This window comes from Gossypium hirsutum, chromosome A03, assembly GCF_007990345.1.
Source record: "Gossypium hirsutum isolate 1008001.06 chromosome A03, Gossypium_hirsutum_v2.1, whole genome shotgun sequence".
NCBI classification, from domain to species: Eukaryota; Viridiplantae; Streptophyta; class Magnoliopsida; order Malvales; family Malvaceae; genus Gossypium; species Gossypium hirsutum.
In genome coordinates this window covers 51985579-52005317 of record NC_053426.1, presented here as the reverse complement: position 1 = coordinate 52005317, position 19739 = coordinate 51985579, and the positions used below count along the sequence as shown (strand labels likewise).

Below are 19739 nucleotides of genomic sequence, written 5' to 3'. Positions count from 1 at the left end.
TCGGTTTAGCGGTCCCGAAACCGCTTTCCGACTAGGGTCAATTTAGGGGTGTCACACTACTAACCCTAGAAAACTCCGAATTTCAGATACTGACCTAGGTGGCTTCCATTCCAGAATCGCTTCAATTTTACGAAGATCCACCTTAATCCCCTCGGCAGAGACCACATGCCCTAGGAAGGTTACCTCCTTCAACCAGAATTCACACTTGCTGAATTTCGCATAGAGCTCCTTTTCCCTTAACACTTGCAGCACAATACGGAGACGCTCATCATGCTTCGCCTCCGTTTTAGAGTATACCAGGATATTATCGATAAAGACGACTACGAACCGATCCAAGTAAGGTTGGAATACTCGATTCATCAGATCCATAGAAGCTGCAGGTGCGTTCGTCAGCCCAAACGGCATGACCACAAACTCATAATGTCCATATCGAGTTCGAAATGCTATTTTATGAATATCCCCTTCTTTTACCCTTAGCTGATGGTATCCAGAACGAAGATCGATTTTGGAGAATACCGAAGCTCCCCTCAGTTGATCGAACAGATCGTCAATCCTTGGTAGTCGATACTTATTCTTAATCGTCAGTTTGTTCAACTGGTGATAATCGATGCACATGCGCATCGTTCCGTCCTTTTTCTTCACAAATAGGACCGGTGCTCCCCAAGGAGACACACTAGGCCTAATGAAGCCTCTATCTAACAACTCTTGAATTTGAGCCTTCAGTTCCACTAACTCCTTCGGTGCCATCCTATAGGGTGCAATAGATACTGGAGCTGTTCCAGGCAACAAATCGTTTCCAAACTCAACTTCCCGATTCAGAGGTAATCCAGGAAGCTCTTCCGAAAAAACATCCCGTAATTCCCTAACAGTTCTGATAGTCTCCACAGTCAGATCCTCAGTTTCAGCTTGGCTTACCAAAGCCAGATATGCCTCGCACCCCTTGCGCATCAGTTTCTCGGCCCTCAACGCCGATACTACATTGGATAAGTAATCCCTCTGTTCTCCAATAATCATTACCTCTTCATCATTGACAGTCCTTAACACCGTCCTCTTAGTTGCACAATCCAAAGTTGCCTTATGCTTGGTCAACCAATCCATCCCTAGTATCAAATCGAATTCTTCAAGCGGTAACTCCATCAAATCCCCACAGAAAACCCCGCCTTGAATCTCCAGAGGCACCTCCTTGAAGAGTTTCTCTACCTTAACCGAATGACCTAAAGGACTTATCACAGACACCCCACACACAGTCTCCTTGAAGTGCACACCCAGTGCCCTAGAAATGTTATATGCCACATATGAATGGGTTGATCCCACATCAATCAGAGCAGTATAAGGTACACCATATATAAAAAATGTACCAGTTATGACATCAGGTGTGTCACCCTCCTCGCGGCGACGAGCAGCATACACCAAAGCTGGCTGACGAGCATCCCCGTTACCAATACCCCTGCCGGGTGCCCCACGTCCACGGCCATTACCACCGCGACCTTGTCCACGACCTCTTGGTAGCGGCGGTCCATCCCTCACAGGTTGAGCCGGTCGCACAGCCCCTTGTTCGGCCCCCTGAGCCTGAGTGGCCCTCCTAAGACAATCCTTAATCCTATGCTCCTTAGACCCACAACGAAGACAAGCCCCAGAACGCTTCCAGCACTCTCCTTGATGCATTCTGCCGCAATCCCCACAAGCTTGCGGTTTACCTATGTTCACCGAAACTGCTCGAACCAGTTCCTCCATCCTAGCTCTCTTAACATTTCGATTTGCAGCACCCGCTGGTCCATCATCCCTCCTGAACCGATTCCGATCCCTATCACGATTCTTCCATTCAGTTCGTTTCACCTCCTCGGCTATCTTAGCCTTCTCTACCAGTGCAGCGAAATCTCGCTCTCTCTGCGGAGCTATGAGCACCCTTAACTCATCTCTGAGGCTATCCTCAAAACGAACGCTGCGCTCGTATTCGGTGGAAACGATGCCATTAGCATACCGACTCAATCGTAGAAACTCCGCCTCATATTCAGCAATGGTCTTATTTCCCTGAGTCAGATTCAAGAACTCCTTTCTGCGTGCATCCACATAGCTAGCTCCAACATATTTTGCCTTAAAGGTCTGTTTGAACAGCTCCCATGTTACCCTTTCAGCTGGGGTACCCTCTCTCACAGTAATCCACCACTGATACGCTCCATCCCGCAGCAACGACACCGCCCCTTTCAACTTCTGTTCTACTGAGCAGTCCAGGTCATCCATGATCCGCTCTGTGGCTTCCAACCAGTACTCAGCCACATTTGGGGCCACTCCAGATACGCCCCTAAAAATCTCAGCTCCGTTGGCTCGAAGTTGTTCAGAAATGGACCCCCTATTCATGGGCCCGATGTTAGCTCCGGCCACCCTTTCCAAAACCCTCAACATGGCCTGAGACAAAGCGTCATCCCCTGCGGCCCGGTCATACGGCCCATTTTCATTAACCGGTGGTGGACGTGCCTCGCCAGCTGGTATGTGTTCAGATGACGTAGATCCAGCTTGGGTGCTACCTCGGCCTCCACCACGGCCTCTTCCCCGAGTAACCCTTGTACTCATAACGATTTATCTGATTACGAATTTTATGACATTAGTTTTCTGGTTTCACTATTTATTACAGAATGTCTTATGAACAGATAGAGTTTCAGAGTTATTTTCGCACAATCACAATTTAGCTACGGTCCCAGTTTTGTAGCCCTAATACTACAGTAGCAATAACACTATCTCTAAGGCTCAGTACTATCTACAGTATTATTTCCAGTCCAGTTCAATATAAATATTTAAAGCAGAAAAAGAACACTTACAGACTTGGTGCCGAGGATTCAGTGTGCCACTTCCTTATCAGTCCATTAAATTTTTTTTTTAAAAAAAACCTATGTTTTTGTTTACCGAAAATAAAAATATTTGATTTGAAAAAACTTTTATTTTAAACCTATTGATTTAACCCCGTGTAACAATAGAAAAACTTTGAACATCTTCAAAAACTCATAGAAAAACTTTTTTTTTGAAAAGATTTTCGGACCCGATCCACAGCCGAGTTGTTGCAACCTAGGCTCTGATACCACTAAATGTAACACCCCAAACCCGGCCTAGACGTTATGACCGGATCTGATGCACCACATCGAAGTGTTCAAAACATGTCGTATTACTTAGTTTGGAAAGACTTAGTTGGTGTTGTAAAAAACACTTTTAAAAGTAGGTTAAAGTGAATGGAAGCTGTGCACCAGGTAGGAAACCAGGAAAGAGAGGAGGTGAGTCTGTCGGACTGCTTAACTACCAAGCTCCCTTCGGATCCAATCCTAGACATGCACACCGCCATTGCCACACTCTAACATCTCGTATAATTTTGAGAAAACCGTTTAGTTATGTCCATCTTAAGAAAAGGTTGAAAACGTTTGCTTAGCGGAAGTCTTACTTGTATTCGTGTTATTTTGAAATCACTTAGTGTTTTTGAAAACGCGTCTTAGAGCTAATCTATTTCGTTGGTTTCATAGATCAGTTTTATCATAATAGAATTAAATAATAAAGAAACAACCCAAACCATAAAAATAATTAGCGGCCTTATTACAAAAACCATAAACCATAAACGAAAATATGGAAAATCTAGTTCACCAGAAGAAAACGAATTTGCAGAAAACGTGTGGCCACTCCGAATCCCACCCAGCTCCAAGTCCACCAACTAGGGCTCACCTGCAAGGATGGAAGAAAAATGGGTGAGTTTGGGAAAACTCAATGTATACAAAAACCCATCCAAAGCCCAAATTAGCTCGAGCCCATTGGGCCTAAGCCCTATCCAGATAACAGTACACAGTGGACCGAAGCCCTTTTCAGAATACAGTAGCAAGGCCTTAGCCCTTTTTTACATAACAATGTGGCCCACAGGCCCAGTTCAGTAACATAAGTAACAATAGTAGTAATGAATGCAAGCCCAACTGGGGAGACTACTCAACCCACCAACCGCTACACTACCCCGTACCAGCCCTACACTCCATGTGGGGAATAACTCAACCCACCCAGCCCTACACTCCACAGTTGCAGCAACGCTGCTCAAATATCAGTAAGTTGAGGCAAAGCCTCCAGTACGTGGATGAACCACTTTCAATACTTCCTCCATCAATACCCTAATCCCTTGCAACAGATATTAATAAAAGCATATCATGTAAAATACAGTATTAATCAATCATGCAGTTTAGCCAATTTAAACCCTAGGGGTATTTCGGTAATTATGCTCTTTAGGGGTAATTTCATACTTACGCAACTACACAAGCTATTTCAGTAATTTTTAGCCATTTTATGCAATTTGGTTCCACCATCTAACTAAGCCATTTTATGTAATTTGGTTCCACCATCTAACTAACATGCTACTTTGCCCATCTCTTACCCATATTGGTCCGTAAGCCCATTGGGCCCAATTTTGGCCCATCGAGGCCCTCTTTTCCCGAAGTACGTTAAGACGTCACACAAACTTACTTACCACCTTGCGGTGCTAGATCTAACAATTACTCCACATCTTGAGAGCATTCGCATACTCACAAGCCCATGAAATGCCGGAATTTCGGTATTTCGGCTTTTGCCGAATTGAACTAAGAAAGGGTGTTCGGTACACACCTGATTCGCGACGACTGCTACTGAGATCTCTTCCGATGTCCTACAATTGATTAGCACAGTTCTTATTTACATACCATAATCACTAAACCCCAAAACTTACTCATCCATGCTCAAACCATGTTCCTAAAAGCCTTTGAAACCTTACCTTTTTGCCAAAATCGATAGCTAGCTCCGAATCCGATTGCTCCAACAACCCACGCCTTCAATCCAACACTTAAGAAGACATTAATCATTGATAGAAAACGTCAGTTAAAAACCCTTAGAGCCACATGCCCAAATCGACAGCCTCCCTAGATTTTAGGGACTTCGGCTTTTCCTAACTTTGTAAAATAGGACCAAATCTGATATGATGAACACTTACACCTTACTCCTTTTTGATCTCCACACAAATTGGTGTAGATTTATCTTTCAAACGATGGTAGAACTCGACTCCCAGAGTTTTGAAGTTTCAGCTATAAGCCCCCAAATCTATGGTTTTTTTCGGCTTTTGGGAGATGAAGGAGATGACAATGTGGGGCTATAACTTTGATGTAGAATTGCCGACAGGTATCTAGGGTTTAGAAAAGATGATTTTCATTTATTAGGCACAAAAATATCGAAGGATTTGGCTTGGAAGAAATCGGCACAACTAATGTATTTTTTGAGGTTTCAGCTTTTGTGGTTTCGGCACAAGTGTTGATGAACAGCAGAATTGATGAATGGTTTTGAAGAAGAAAAATAGAAAAAGAAAAATAGGGGAAGTGGTAGTTTCGGCTAGAGAGGAAAAGGAGAGAAAAGAAAAACCTTGTGATGTCGGAGCAGAAGAGAACGGCACCACTCAAAACCCTAGGTGCCGAAATACTAACCTCACAACCTTCTGCCGATTTTTCCCTCTTCAATTCCCAAAATTCGGCCAACTCCTAGCCTCTCTCCTAATCCCTTAAATCTCTCCCCTTATCACTCCTTAATCCAAGCGTTTAGACTGATTCAAACTCTCCTCTAGCAGAATCCACCTGGACTCCAACACTTACCCTTCCTGCACTTAAAAATAAATGCATCTATTTGTCAACACTGGGAATCGATCCCATGCCTTCCCCAATGCTCTACACGCCATCTTTTTAGGAGCTTAGTGGTGTCACCCTTGCCACTTTACTAAGGCTCTTTTTTGTGATGCAATTTGCCTATAACTCTATACAAGGGCCACCTAGCTAGAACCCCTAACTCCTAAGTCCAAAAATTCAAAAATTCAACCGGGTTTTGGCCAACACATGGGCCTTCCATAAGCCCATTTACCTACTCAAAATATTAATTCCACATCCAAATACTAAATTTTAAAATCTTCACAAAATATTGAAAACCGCGAATAAATCCGAAAATCAGGATGTTACAAGATTAATGGTATATGTGGAAATGGTCATAATGGTATTTGTTGTGCTTGTAATTGGTATATGAACATTATGGTAAATGTGGAATTGAAGTTGTTCAATTGGTGGTTTAAATTATGAATGAATTTGGTAGGTGTTTAGTCAAGTTTGATTGTTGAGTTTGAGGTGCCATTTTGGCATATTGGTTGAATGGTTAGTTTCTATGATAACCTAGCTTGTATATGTATTTATTAAGTTCTATTTAAAATCATGAAAATAGGTACATTTGGTTTGAGCAAGTGGCTAGTTTTTGGGTGAGAAAAATGGCTTTAAAATGGCCTATTTTTCATCTACACGGCTAGAGGCACGGGCGTGTGTCTCAACTGCTTGTGACACACAGCTAGGTGACATGGCCGTGTGTCCCTTGTAGCTTTTATTAAAGGTTGCAAGTCAGGCAGTTTCATGGCCTAGTACACAGCCTAGCACACGAGCGTGTGAGGCCATTTCAAGGGGTACACGACCTGGCACATGGCATGTGGTTTGGCTGTGTGACCCAAGTCAGTGAGTTACACGGGGATGGACACAGGCTAGGGCACGACCGCATGTCCCTATTTCGAATGACCACACGGCCGGAGAAACTGGCTGTGTCTCAACCGTTGAGTCACACGGCCTAGCCTCACGGCCATGTGACCCTTGTAGCTTGAAAAAAATTATGTTTTTCCTAGAAATCCCATATGTTTTTGATTTAGTCCCGATTCATTTCTAATGTCTTTTTATGGCCTTGAGGGCTTGTAAAAGAGATTATATGCATGAGTTTGGATATTATTACTATGTTTTATGTTGTGATTTGATTATGATAAATAAATGTTCATTATTTGATGTTATCTTCCGGTAATGCTCCTTTACCCTAATCTAGTGATGGATACTGGTTAGAGGTGTTATAGTGTAAAACTCTCTTATCACTTTACCCAAAACATCCCCTAGGTGTAGACAAAATCTTCACCAGTTGTGGTTTCCCAGTTGTTCGTCCTTCAATAAAAATCCCAGTTCAAAACAAAATGGCCATTTTAGAATATTAGTTGAATACCTTGTAACTGCAACAGTATTGAAGAATATCTTTGGCTCCGAGGCGCCAGTGCACAAAGATTTTGCTATTTTAGAAGTACTCCTTACACTAGCCCTGAAGAGAAGGTCAGGGAAATAGAAAAGGAAAATAATGTAGTAAACAAAAAATAGTAGAGAGGTTGAAGACAAGAGAACTGTGAAAATGTGAACTTTGTGAGAAGTGGGAAACATGAACCAGTTGAAGAAAATAAAAGGGATAATGATGATAGCTTTTAGGGAATGGGAATTGTGAGGGAGAAGGCTAATGACGTTGAGAAAAGTTAAAAATTGGCATGACTTTTAGGGGGGAATGAAATAACGGACCCCTACATTGTGGGCCTCATACTGCCTAAAAATCTTTTCTTTGGAATTTTTTAACCGGTCAACTCTTTTATTAACACTTTATCATTTAGTTTGTCATGGCATAATGCTTCTTTGTAATGTTGCGGTAAACTGCTGCTCTATATACATTAACAAATCCTACTTCTTTTATTTTGTTCCTGTTCATAATAATAAAAATAGAAATGAAATTGTATTAAAAATAAAGAGAATAAGAATAAAAAATAATAATGGGAAATAAAATGAAAAAACTATTTATTTATGAAAACAAACATTCAAACATCACGAAGGCTAACGCTTTACCTGTCACGCTTAATAGAAGAACCCCAGTAATGCTTCAAGCATTGTCCATTAACCTTGAATGTAGCCCATGTTCTTAGGTCTTTAACAATGACAACACCATATGAATACACTTGATTTACTTCAAAAGGTCCTGACCATTAAGATTTAACTTACCAGGAAATAATCTGAGCATGAAATTAAACAATAATATCTGTTATGTAGGTTCAAATTGCCTTGGTAGAATTCTGGCATCATGCCATCGCTTGGTCTTTTCCTTATACAAACAACCATTCTCATATGCTTGTGTTTGAAATTCTTCCATCTCGTTCTGTAACAGCCCGATTTTGGGCCTAGTCAGAATAGTGGTTTCGAGACCACAAATCTGAGGTCAAGAAATTATTTTCATGTTATTTTATGTGTTATAGCATGATTATATGGATGTTTGAAAATTTTGGTGAATTAATTTAAGCTTAATTTTGAAAAAAAAAGTACTAAATCGTATAAGGTATAAAGTTTTGTTCTATTAGCTAAAGGTTTTAATTAGCTATGGAACGTTAAAATAGATGTCCTTATTAAGGAAATAAACAAATATTAATGTGGGGGTTGGATATGGAGACAAAAATCATGGAAAGTTAACGGTTAGTTGGCATTAGGTGACAAATTTTGACTAATGAATAAAAAAATAATAATAAGCCTAGTTATCATCTTTTTTTTTCCATCTTCTTCTTCCCACCAATTTTCTCTAAGAAAAATGGCCATGGGAGCTTGAAATTTTCAGCAACTTTAGACCCTTGCAATAAGTGATTTTAGAGGTCTTTCTTGATTATTTTTGTATTTTTGGGACCCTTGTAGTATAAGCTAACTAATGGGGGGACTATTTTGCAAAATGGTTGAAAGTCTGAATTTTTCCATGAGAATATTCATGTTTTTGCCATATTTTTATGGAAGAAAATGAATATTGGTTGTTAAATAAACAAATTTTGTTAAATAATTTTCATGAAAACGCCTAAAATGGGCCATTTTGTAAAAGTTATAAAATAGGTGGTAAATGTGTGATATAATAGAAAATATGGGCTGCTATAAGCATGAAAAAGGTTCTGTTATGCATGGGTAGTAAATAAATTGAACACATTTCATTTTACGAGTCTAGGGGAAAAATGTAAATTTGACAAAGTATAGGGTAAAAATATAATTTTACCGAAAATGTGAAATTGGGCTAATTTGAGTAGCATGATGAATAAATAAATTAAATGTGTTGTTATAGATCAAGGAAGATGAAATTCGGAATTAGATCAGGGGAAAAGCAAGATAATTGAATAATTGACTTATTTCTTCGTTTCATACCGAGGTAAGCCCATGTGATTAAATAAGCATGATATCCATGTTATTGTTAATATACTTGAAATCTATCTTGCTATCATTATATTGAATTATATGTTGATGAAATTGTATATGAGAAAGTGATGCCAAATGTTAATAACATTTGGGTGATGATTGAATACATTGGAAATTTGATGGAATATGATATTTCATTAAAACGAGTAAGTTGTGTGTAAATAATGCAACTACATTGTTATCATGTGCGAATGACTTGATATAACATAAATTGGTTGATTGTGAATATGAATATGCATGATGTGAATTGATGTAGTAGAAACTCCTAGTTGAACCTTAGGAATAAATCGAATATTCATGCCATGACTGTAACACCCCCATACCCGAGACCGTCGCTGGGGTCGAGCACGAGGCGTTAACAGACATAAATTATCATTTAAACAATTTCAAACAATTTATTTCACCTTTTGTAATAAACTGCCCATCTACGTCACAATTGCTAAAAATTCATATCTCAAGTTACAAAACTTGAAATTCAAATCCATAAATTTTCCCTGAAACTAGACTCATATATCTATTTACTAATTTTTTTCCAGAATTTTTGGTCGGGCAAATTAGTACAGTTTATTAGTTAAAATTTCCCCTGTTTTAGTGTTTGACTGCTCTAACCTCTTTTCACTAAAAATCACTTTTCTCTCTATACAAAATTCAGCTGACTATGTCGTTTGTTTCTCTTAAAAGTAGACTCAATAAGAAATCTATTCATATAAATTATGATTCCTAATTATTTTTTTAGAATTTTTAATGAATTTATAAAGTTAGAACAGGGGATCCAAAAATCGCTCTGACTCTGTTTCAAAAAAACTCAAATTTCTCATGAAATACAACTCATTTACCTATTTTGTTTCTTCCATATGGAAATATACTCAATAAGCTTCAATTTCATATCTTATTCACTATCTAATTCTGTCTCTACTATTTTTAGTGATTTTTAAAACTCAAGTCTTTGCTACTGTAAGATACTATTTTATAGCAAATTTCACCTTTTTATGAATTTCCATGGATTAGATAGCACATTAAGCATACATAACACCAAATATGATCTTGATTAGTCATTCCAATGGCTAATCATTACCAAACATTTTCTTACCACCCAATAGCCATATTATAAGATCATATACACAAAATGATTATAATGTTATACATGCCATACTCAAAATATACAAGCCATTATACCAAAATGGTCCTCGGATAGTGTGAGCGAGTCTCTGACGGTTCCTGATTTCTGAGCTGGCTTGTCGAAACTACAAAGAATGGAAAAGAGGGAGTAAGCATAAATGCTTAATAAGTTCACATGTAAATAGCAAGTAACATAATCATGCAATCCAACATAAAACATCATTTGCATAAATATCATCAAGACCTTCATGTTACACTTGCATTTACTATCTTACCACGATTTCATCATACCAAGTTTTCAACTCGAGGGTTTAAGCGCATACCTGTCCAATTTTTTCATTCATCACACTTACCAACATGTCACCTTTGTCTTAAGTATTCTCCTTATTCACTTAAGATTCACCCGTTGAACACATCGGAATATAATTTGGATACACAGATTGCATGCACATAAGTGCCATACCCGCAGCTAAACAAACTCAATAGCCTGAGGAAGTTATGTATCCAAGCTACCATGTAACCTGCCCATAAGCGAACTCGGACTCAACTCAACGAGCTCGGGCGTTCGCATCCATAAGTGAACTTAGACTCAACTCAACGAGCTCAGATGCCTAGTTACAGCTCACGAACTCAGACTCAACTCAATGAGCTCGGAACTCAAATATCCTAGTGACATGTCACTTGTATCCTAATCTATTCCCAAGGTTCAAACGGGATTTTCCTCAATCACACATCTTTGCTGTCTTCCACGAAATGTCGGAACCAATACTTGATAACATTTCATATTTATCAAGTAGCTCACATAATTTGCATATTACTAAATAATAATTCAAAAAGCATAATATTTCATGATAATAATCATCATATCATATAAATAAGATTAAATTACTTAAAATGACAATTATGTTACTACATTTACACATGAACTTAGCTCGGTACAAAATGTTAGAAATCGAGCCTATTCCTCGTAAACTTTATTTTTCCCTCGATCACGAATCGAATATTGTTTCTCTTGATCTAAAATAAAAAATTTAACTTATTTAATACTCACATTTATTAAAACAGTCCTTGACTCAAACTTTGGAAAAATTACATTTTTGCCCCTAAACTTTTACATATTTACACTTTTTCCCCAAGGCTCAGAAATTAAACTTCATCCTATTTTCTTATGTTTTATGACATGCTGATCATTTTTCCCTTCTATGGAAACATCAAATTCTCACTCTAACATGTACTTATGAACATTAGGTATTTTTACTAATTATGTCGTTTTACTCGTTTTCATGTAAAATCGCTTAGAAAAAGTTGTTTAACACAATTTCAAGCTTCATATTCTATCATAAAACATCGAAATAAACACATTTCACCTATGGGTATTTTTCCAAATATAAACCCTAGGTTAAATTATTGCAAGAATAAGCTTAATCAAGTTACCAGGACTCCAAAAATGTAAGAAACATTAAAAACGAGGCTAAAATGGACTTACAATTGAGCTTGGAAGCTTGAAAAACCCTATCTATGTCTTCCTCGTGTGAAATTCGGCCAAGGGGTTGAAGATGGACAAAAATTGGCTTTTAATTTTGTTTTTAATTCATTTTAATACCTAATGACCAAAATGCCCTTAATTAAAAACTATGGTGTTTTATCTTCCTTTAGGTATTTTTGTCCAAACTAGTATAATGGTCTAATTACTATCCAAAGACCTCCACTTTAAAAACCCATTACTCACAAGTGCTTAGTACCTTTGTGAACTAGAACACACATTTTACAACTTTTGCAATTTAGTCCTAAATATCAAATTGTCCCTCTATCGATAAAATTTCTAAACAAAATTTTCACACAATCATGAAATCATGCCATAGAACTTAAAATGATAATAAAATAATTATTTCTATCTTGGATTTGTGGTCCCGAAACCACTATTCTGATTAGGCCCTAATTCGGGATATTACTATGACATTTGGGTTATTTGTGTGCTAGTGTAAGACATGTCTGGGACAGGCATCGGCCACATTATGAGAGCCAGTGTAAGACCATGTCTAGGACATGGCATCGGCATTGAGACGAGAGCTAGTGTAAGACATGTCTGGGACATGCATCGGCCTCGAGATGTGAGCCAGTGTAAGACCATGTCTGGGACATGGCATCGACTATGAGATGTGTTAGTGTAAGACCAAGTCTGGGACATGGCATGACACAGATATGTGAGAGCCAGTGTAAGACCATGTCTGGGACATTGCGTCGACCTCGATTATAATAGTCAGTGTAAGATCATGTCTAGGACATGACATCGAGATCATGTTTGGGACATGACATCGACTTAATGGATGAGCCAGTGTAAGACCATGTATGGGACATGGAATCGGCATTCTACCCTATGTTTGAGTCTTATCGAATATCCTTGAGTACTCCGAATGGTTCAACGGAGAGATTTACAGTTTAAACTAAATGAGAAAGGTTATGACCATGTTGTGAGTGGTACAGGTACCTACTTGAAAGTATGAGATGTGAGCTCAATATATGACATATGAATTGTATTTGATAGTGATGAGTAAGTTGTGCTGATTTCCATTTATGTATCACGAACAAACTATGAAATGTTGTGAGCATGTCGAAAATGTACAGGTATGTACTCGAAGCTCAAATGCTATTACGATAACGAAATGATGCAACTTTAGTAATGATACAAATAAGTAAGCTATGCCTATGAGAACGATATATTGATGGCCTTGTTTTGTGATTATGTTTCTCTGCTTATGATGTACCAATATGTATTTTCACCATGATGTTTAAAATGGTTTGTAAAGGTGTTATAAGCTTAGTTACCTTTATTTTACACTAAACAGTTTTGGGACAGCTGCAGTAGTCCAAATTGGAAAATACACCAAAAATAGTGGAAAGAGGGTTAGAGATTGAATAAAATATGGAATTAAAGCTAATCAAGTCTAGTTTCATATAAAGAATACGGGGTAAGCAAAAGGATTTCATATTATGAGATATTTGAATTTGTGTGAAATGGAGTCGGAACAATTTCAAAATCCCCAGTTCTTATTTGATAAAATCATTAAAATTTGTACAAAAATAATTATTGGTAAAAGAATCCCACATGAGGAGATAACTATTTTTAAGTGAAGAGGGGTCGGAACTACCAGATAGCGAAACAAGGGTAACTTTAAATAATAAACTGTACTAATTGGCTAAACTAAAAATTCTAAAAATTTTATGGTAAGAATATATGTGAGTCTAGTTTTTGGAAAAATTAACAGATCTTAATTTGAAGTTTTTTAGCTCCAGATATAAATAATTTAGTGACTGTGACTTGAGAAAACAGCTTTACCTGAGCATAAGTAAAAGTGCAAATATGGTTGTATTACCTTGAGGAGCAAGTTGATAATTGCTTATTATTTTTTATATGGTCTCACTAGGCTATGAATTACTCCCTTCCTTTCCTTTTCTTTAATGTTGTCAGTCAGCTCGGGATTGGAGATCATCGGAGGTAGCATCACACTATCAAGCCATCACCTTTGTAATATTGATTCGTTAAAACATTTTTAAGTGAGTAGCATGTATAGGGACTTATCTTTATGTTATGTGCTATTATAATTAGCCAAATGCATTGGCTTATATTGAGTTATTTGCATATGGCCAAGAGGTGTGTCTTATTTTGATTATGGTTTGTGAACCTATCTATCTATGCTATGTTCTAATGCTTGTGATAAGGTGGTGTGATTATGCTTGTTGGCCATATATTGTTGGCATTAATGTTATGAATGTGTCTTAATATGAGATGCTAAATCATTAAAATGATGTCATGATATGTGTTCCTAGTATGTATAAAGATGTGAAGGATTAAGGGTAACATAAAGGCTTGGAAAATAGCCTAAGTGTTAACCACACAGGCAGAGACACGGCTGTGTGTCTCAATTTTGATTATGGTTTGTGAACCTATCTATCTATGCTATGTTCTAATGCTTGTGATAAGGTGGTGTGATTATGCTTGTTGGCCATATATTGTTGGCATTATTGTTATGAATGTGTCTTAATATGAGATGATAAATCACTAAAATGATGTCATGATATGTGTTATTAGTATGTATAAAGATGTGAAGGATTAAGGGTAACATAAAGGATTGGAAAATAGCCTAAGTGTTAACCACACGGGCAAAGACACGGCAGTGTGTCTCAACTGTGTGGGGGACATGGCCTTAGCACATGGGTGTTTGACTTGGCCGTGTGACTCTAAATGTTTGCTGATGTCATAAACAGAGAGTTACACAGGTTGAAGACATGGGCATGTGAAACCCACACGGGTGTGTGACTCTCTAACCAACCACCCTGAATGTATGTTTTGGGCCCCGTAGGCCCATATAAGGGACGGTGAGCATATGTATGAAAGTTTTTAAATAGAATTCAAATTTTATGGCCAATTTTTACATGATTGATTAGATTTAAGTTTGGTAATGCCTCGTACCCTGTGCCGGCATAGGACATAGGTAAGGGGTGTTACACTTTCAATTCTAGCAATATCTTGTCGCTAGCAGCAGCCCAATTCATGTCCAGCTTTTTAATTGCCCAAAGTGCTTTATGCTCAAGTTCAACAGGTAAATGACATGACTTACCGTAAACAAGTTTAAAAGGTAACATATATAGTGGTGTTTTAAATGTAGTTTGGTATGCTCATAGAGTTTCATCCAATCTAGTAGACCAGTCCTTTCGCGATGGATTCACCACTTTTTCTAGAATTTGTTTAATTACTCTATAGGAGATGTTAGCTTGGCCATTTGTCTATGGGTGATATGCTGTGGCAATTCTATGTTTCACCCCATACCTGCGCACGAAATTGGCCATTAGCTTGCAACTAGAATGGGATTCCTTGTCACTGATAATGGCTCTTAGTGTACCAAATCGTGTGAAAGTGTTCTTATGCAAAAATTTCAATACCGACTTAGCATCATTAGAGGCTAGGGCTATTTCTTCTACCCATTTAGAAACACAGTCTACTGCCAAAAGTATGTAGAGCTTTCCCACGGATCATGCAAATAGACCCATAAAGTCTATTCCTCATACATCAAATAGTTCAATGTCCAATATACTTTGCAACGACATTTCCTGTTCTCTTACAACAGTCACACGACCTATAAAATTCATGAGCATCTTTAAATAAACTTGGCTAATAGAATCCTGATTGGAGTACCTTGGCAGCTATTTTTAACCCTCAAAATGTCCTCTATATAGGGTTGTGTGACAATGTTGTAAGACACTATGCATCTCATTGTTAGGGACACACTTCCAAATTATTTGATCTACACAATGCTTGCATAGGAATGGCTCATCTCAATAGTATTGTTTGGCATCGTGAAGAAATTTTTGTTTTCTTTGAGCATCGACGTTAAGTGGCATTACACCACTTACTAAGAAGTTTACTATGTCGGCATACCAAGGTAATGCCTTGGAAATGAGCAACTTTTCATCTTGGAATTCTTCCTTAATACACTTCTTACTTTCATCTTCATTCCTCGATTCTATGCTTGACAAATGGTCAGCCACTAGATTTTCGATTCCTTTTTGATTTTTTATTTCCAAATCAAACTATTGTAATAAGAGTATCCACCTAATCAATCTTGGCTTCGCATCTTTTTTCCGTACCAAATACTTGATAGCTGAGTGATCTTTGTAGACTGTGAGTTTTTTGTCCTATAATAACAACGAAATTTGTTGAATGCAAATACCACTACTAGTAATTCCTTCTTCATAGTGGCATAATTAAACTGAGTCTCTGTTAATGTCCTACTAGCATAATATATTGCATATAGTACCTTGTTTCTCCTTTGACCCAAAACTACTCCCGCAGAATAATCACTAGAGTCACACATGAGTTCAAAGGGCAATATCCATTTTAGAGCAACCATAATCAATGCTACTACAAGTCCCTTCTTGAGTTCCTCGAAAGCCTGTAAACATTGATCATCAAAATTAAAAGGTTTATTCAGTTCAAGTAAAGTACACAAGGGTTTAGAGATTTCGAAAAATCCTTGATAATCTTCTATAAAATCCTACGTATCTTAAAAAACTTCTAATACCCTTAACACTTGTGGGCAGTGTCAATTTTCGATCACTTCTATTTTTTCCCTGTCCACTTCAATTCCTCATTGTGACACCCTATGTCCTAAGACAATGCCTTCATGTACCATGAAATAACATTTCTCCTTTTTTAGTACTAGATTTGTTTCTTCACAATGACATAAATCCATCTCCAAATTTCTTAAGCAATTTTCAAAATCATTTTCGAACACAGAGAAGTCATCCATAAAACCTTCAAGAAAGTTTTCCACCATGTTTGAGATTACGGCCATCATGCAGCGCTAGAAGGTTATCGGGGCATTGCATAACTCGAATGGCATCCACCTGAATGTGAAAGTCCATATGGAAACGTGAAAGTTATCTTCTATTGATCTTCAAATGCTATGGAAATCTGATGATATCCTGAATAACAATCTAGGAAACAATAAAAAGCATTACTAGCTAATTTGTCCAACATTTGATCGATTAATGGAAAAGGGAAATGATCCTTCCTAGTTGCCTTATTAGGCCCGCGGTTGTTCATACACACTCTTCACCCCGTAACATTATGAGTCGGTATGAGCTCATTGTTGTCATTACTTACTACCGTGATATCCCCTTTCTTGGGTACACATTGCACAGGACTTGCCCATGAGCTATCGAAAATTGGGTAAATAATGCCAGCATCAAGCCACTTGATAATTTCTTTCTTCACAACTTCTTTTATAATGGGATTTAGCCATATCTGTTGTTCAATAGATTTGCTGTGGCAACTTTCTAATAAAATTTTTTGTATACAAAATGTAGGGCTAATTCCTTTTATATCAACAAGGGTCTAACCCAATGCTCTTTTAGATCGCCGTAACACTTCTAACAACCTATCCTCTTGATCAAGTGTTAGCTCAGTAGAAATTATGATTGGAAAAATACTGTTATTCCCCAAATACGCATATTTCAAATGTTGTGGTAGAGGCTTTAACTCTGGAATGGGAGATTCCTTTACAAATGGTTTAGGAGGCTTAAAAGATTGTTCTAATAAATCTAGGATTTCAAATTTCTTTCCTAGCCTATACATTATCTGTCGGGCCTCCATAAATTCACCAAGCTCTTCAAAACTTGCTATGTCACCTTGCTCCATCAAATTGTCTTCACTGTCAAAATTGTCGTAGCAAAATTTTGCGAATTCATCCATTTCTGCTTCTATCAAGTCAATGATGTGACATTCCTTATTCTCATCTGTGCATTTTAATGCATTAAACACATTAAAAGTAACCTTTTGATCATTCACTCTCATGGTTAGCTTGCCATTTTGTACATCAATTAGGGTTCTACAAATAGCAAGAAATGGTCTTCTAAGAATAATTGGTAGATCATGGTCAACTTCACATTCAAAAATATGAAAATTTGTAAGAAAGATAAATTTATCCACTCTTACCAATACATCTTCAATTTTATGTTCTGGATGGGTGTAAGATCCGTCAGCCAAGTGGAAAGTTACTATGGTAGGTCTCACTTTCCCAATTCCTAGCTTTTTGAAAATAAGCATAGGCATTAGATTTATACTCGCGCCTAGATCACATAATGCTTTTCCTACATAATGATTTCCAATTGAAAATGGGATAGTGAAACTCCCTATGTCTTTTAACTTTGGAGGTAGCTTATTCATCAACATTGCTGTGCACCTTTCAGTGAGAGGAATAGTCTTAAATTCTCTTAACCTGTGCTTTTTCGACTTTATGTGTTTCATAAATTTCACATAACTCGGCATTTGCTCTAAAGCTTCGACTAGAGATATGTCAATATGGAGTTGCTTCAAAATCTCCAAAAATCTTTTAAATCAAGCATCTTCTTTGAAATTATGGAATCGTTATGGAAAAGAAAGAGGCGGTCGTCCTTTAGGTTGTTGATATTCTTTTGCTGTGGCATTTTTGTTGGCAACATGATCTGATTTTACCATAACATTTTCTTGTTTATCCTTTTTAGATGTTGTATGCTTTTTAGATGGTTTTGAGGTCTTCACCTGATTTTTACTTGCATTATCCTCTCTTGCCACATTATCATAAACACTATCACTCAATTGAGTCCCACTTCTAAAGGTGATTACTTTGCAATGCTCCTTGCCTTGTGTTCTTGAATTCTTGGTATCACTCGTCAACGCTCTTTGTGGCCTTGAATTTAGAGCATTTTCTATTTGTCCGACTTGATTTTCAAGCGCTCGGAGAGATGCAACTTGAATCTAAATAACAACATCATTCTTGACCATATATTACTTCAACAAAACTTCAATGCAAGCAGGAGATACTTGATTACCCCAACTAAAATTCGGATGTTGGTTCCACCCTGAATTGTAGGTGTTGGAATATGGATTTCCATTTCAATTGGAATTACCCATGTAGTGTACTGACGCTGGGTTTGATAGGCATTCATCAAACACATGATTTTCCCCATAATAAACACATGACAACTTTGCTGATTTCAATTAATGGGATGCAGTTGGATTTTTCATGGTTTTAATCATATTAGCTAGAGAAGATACATGGGTCGTTAACGAAGTGATTACATCAAGCTCGATGGTACTGACAACTCTCTTACCATCCCAACTTTCGTGGCTGGATACTGATAATTGTTTCTAGCAATCTTTTCCAAGATCTCGTATGCTTCATTATAAGGTTTTCTCCCACAAAGTACCATTGGCAGATGCATCAACTACCATTCTTGTGTACACATTCTGTGACAGCCCTAATTTGACCCTAGTCAGAAAGTTGTTTCGGGACCACAAAACCGGGTCGTAAAAATAATTAACCATTAAGTTTTGTGTTTATTGTATGTGAAATAGGCATGTGTGAAAGTTTCATGCTCCAATTTTTTCATTAGTATGTGAAATTATTAAATAGGATTTATGTGAGGAAATTTAGAAATGTGCTAGGCAAATGTTATAGTGGCCTATTAAAGCATGTTAGAAAATACTTGTACTTGCATGTCAAATTAGCCAAAAGTCTAGATGGTGGCCGGCCATGCTATGGGTTAAAAGATATTATAAATATGTTATGTTAACATTTGTGTTAAAAATAATAAAATAAAGAGCATGGATAATAAAATAATAGTGGTTAGTAGGAGAAGAAACAAAAAAAAAGAGAGTTAGCTAGGTTGCTCCTCTATTGCCGTAACTAGAGGAAGAAGAAGAGGGGAAGTTCGGCCAAGGTGGTTCTTTAGATTAAGGTATGTTCAATGTTGCTTTTGGAGGTTTATACATCCTTTGGATGATTAGCCTAATTCTATCTATCTCATGGATGGAATTGGGGTTGTTGGAGAGTTAGGATTCGGCTAAGAGGCTTCAAATCTTAGTTGATGCCTTGATACTACTAGCATGTTAGCTATATGGATGTGTTAAGTTACTTGAAATGTTAGATAAATTTGAACTCCCTACCAAATTCTTTAGACAACCCATGTTAGAAATTTCAGTATTGAGATGTCTAG

The 19739-nt window shown here is 37.5% G+C and overlaps 1 protein-coding gene across 1 annotated transcript; it reads right to left on the bottom strand.

The window, feature by feature from the left end:
- Positions 1-17097: 17097 nt before the first annotated feature.
- On the bottom strand, positions 17098-18030 carry LOC107887864 (uncharacterized). Its single transcript, XM_016812085.1, has one exon. It carries the CDS (start codon positions 18028-18030, stop codon positions 17098-17100), a length of 933 nt encoding a protein of 310 aa, XP_016667574.1.
- Between the last annotated feature and the right edge of the window lie 1709 nt (positions 18031-19739).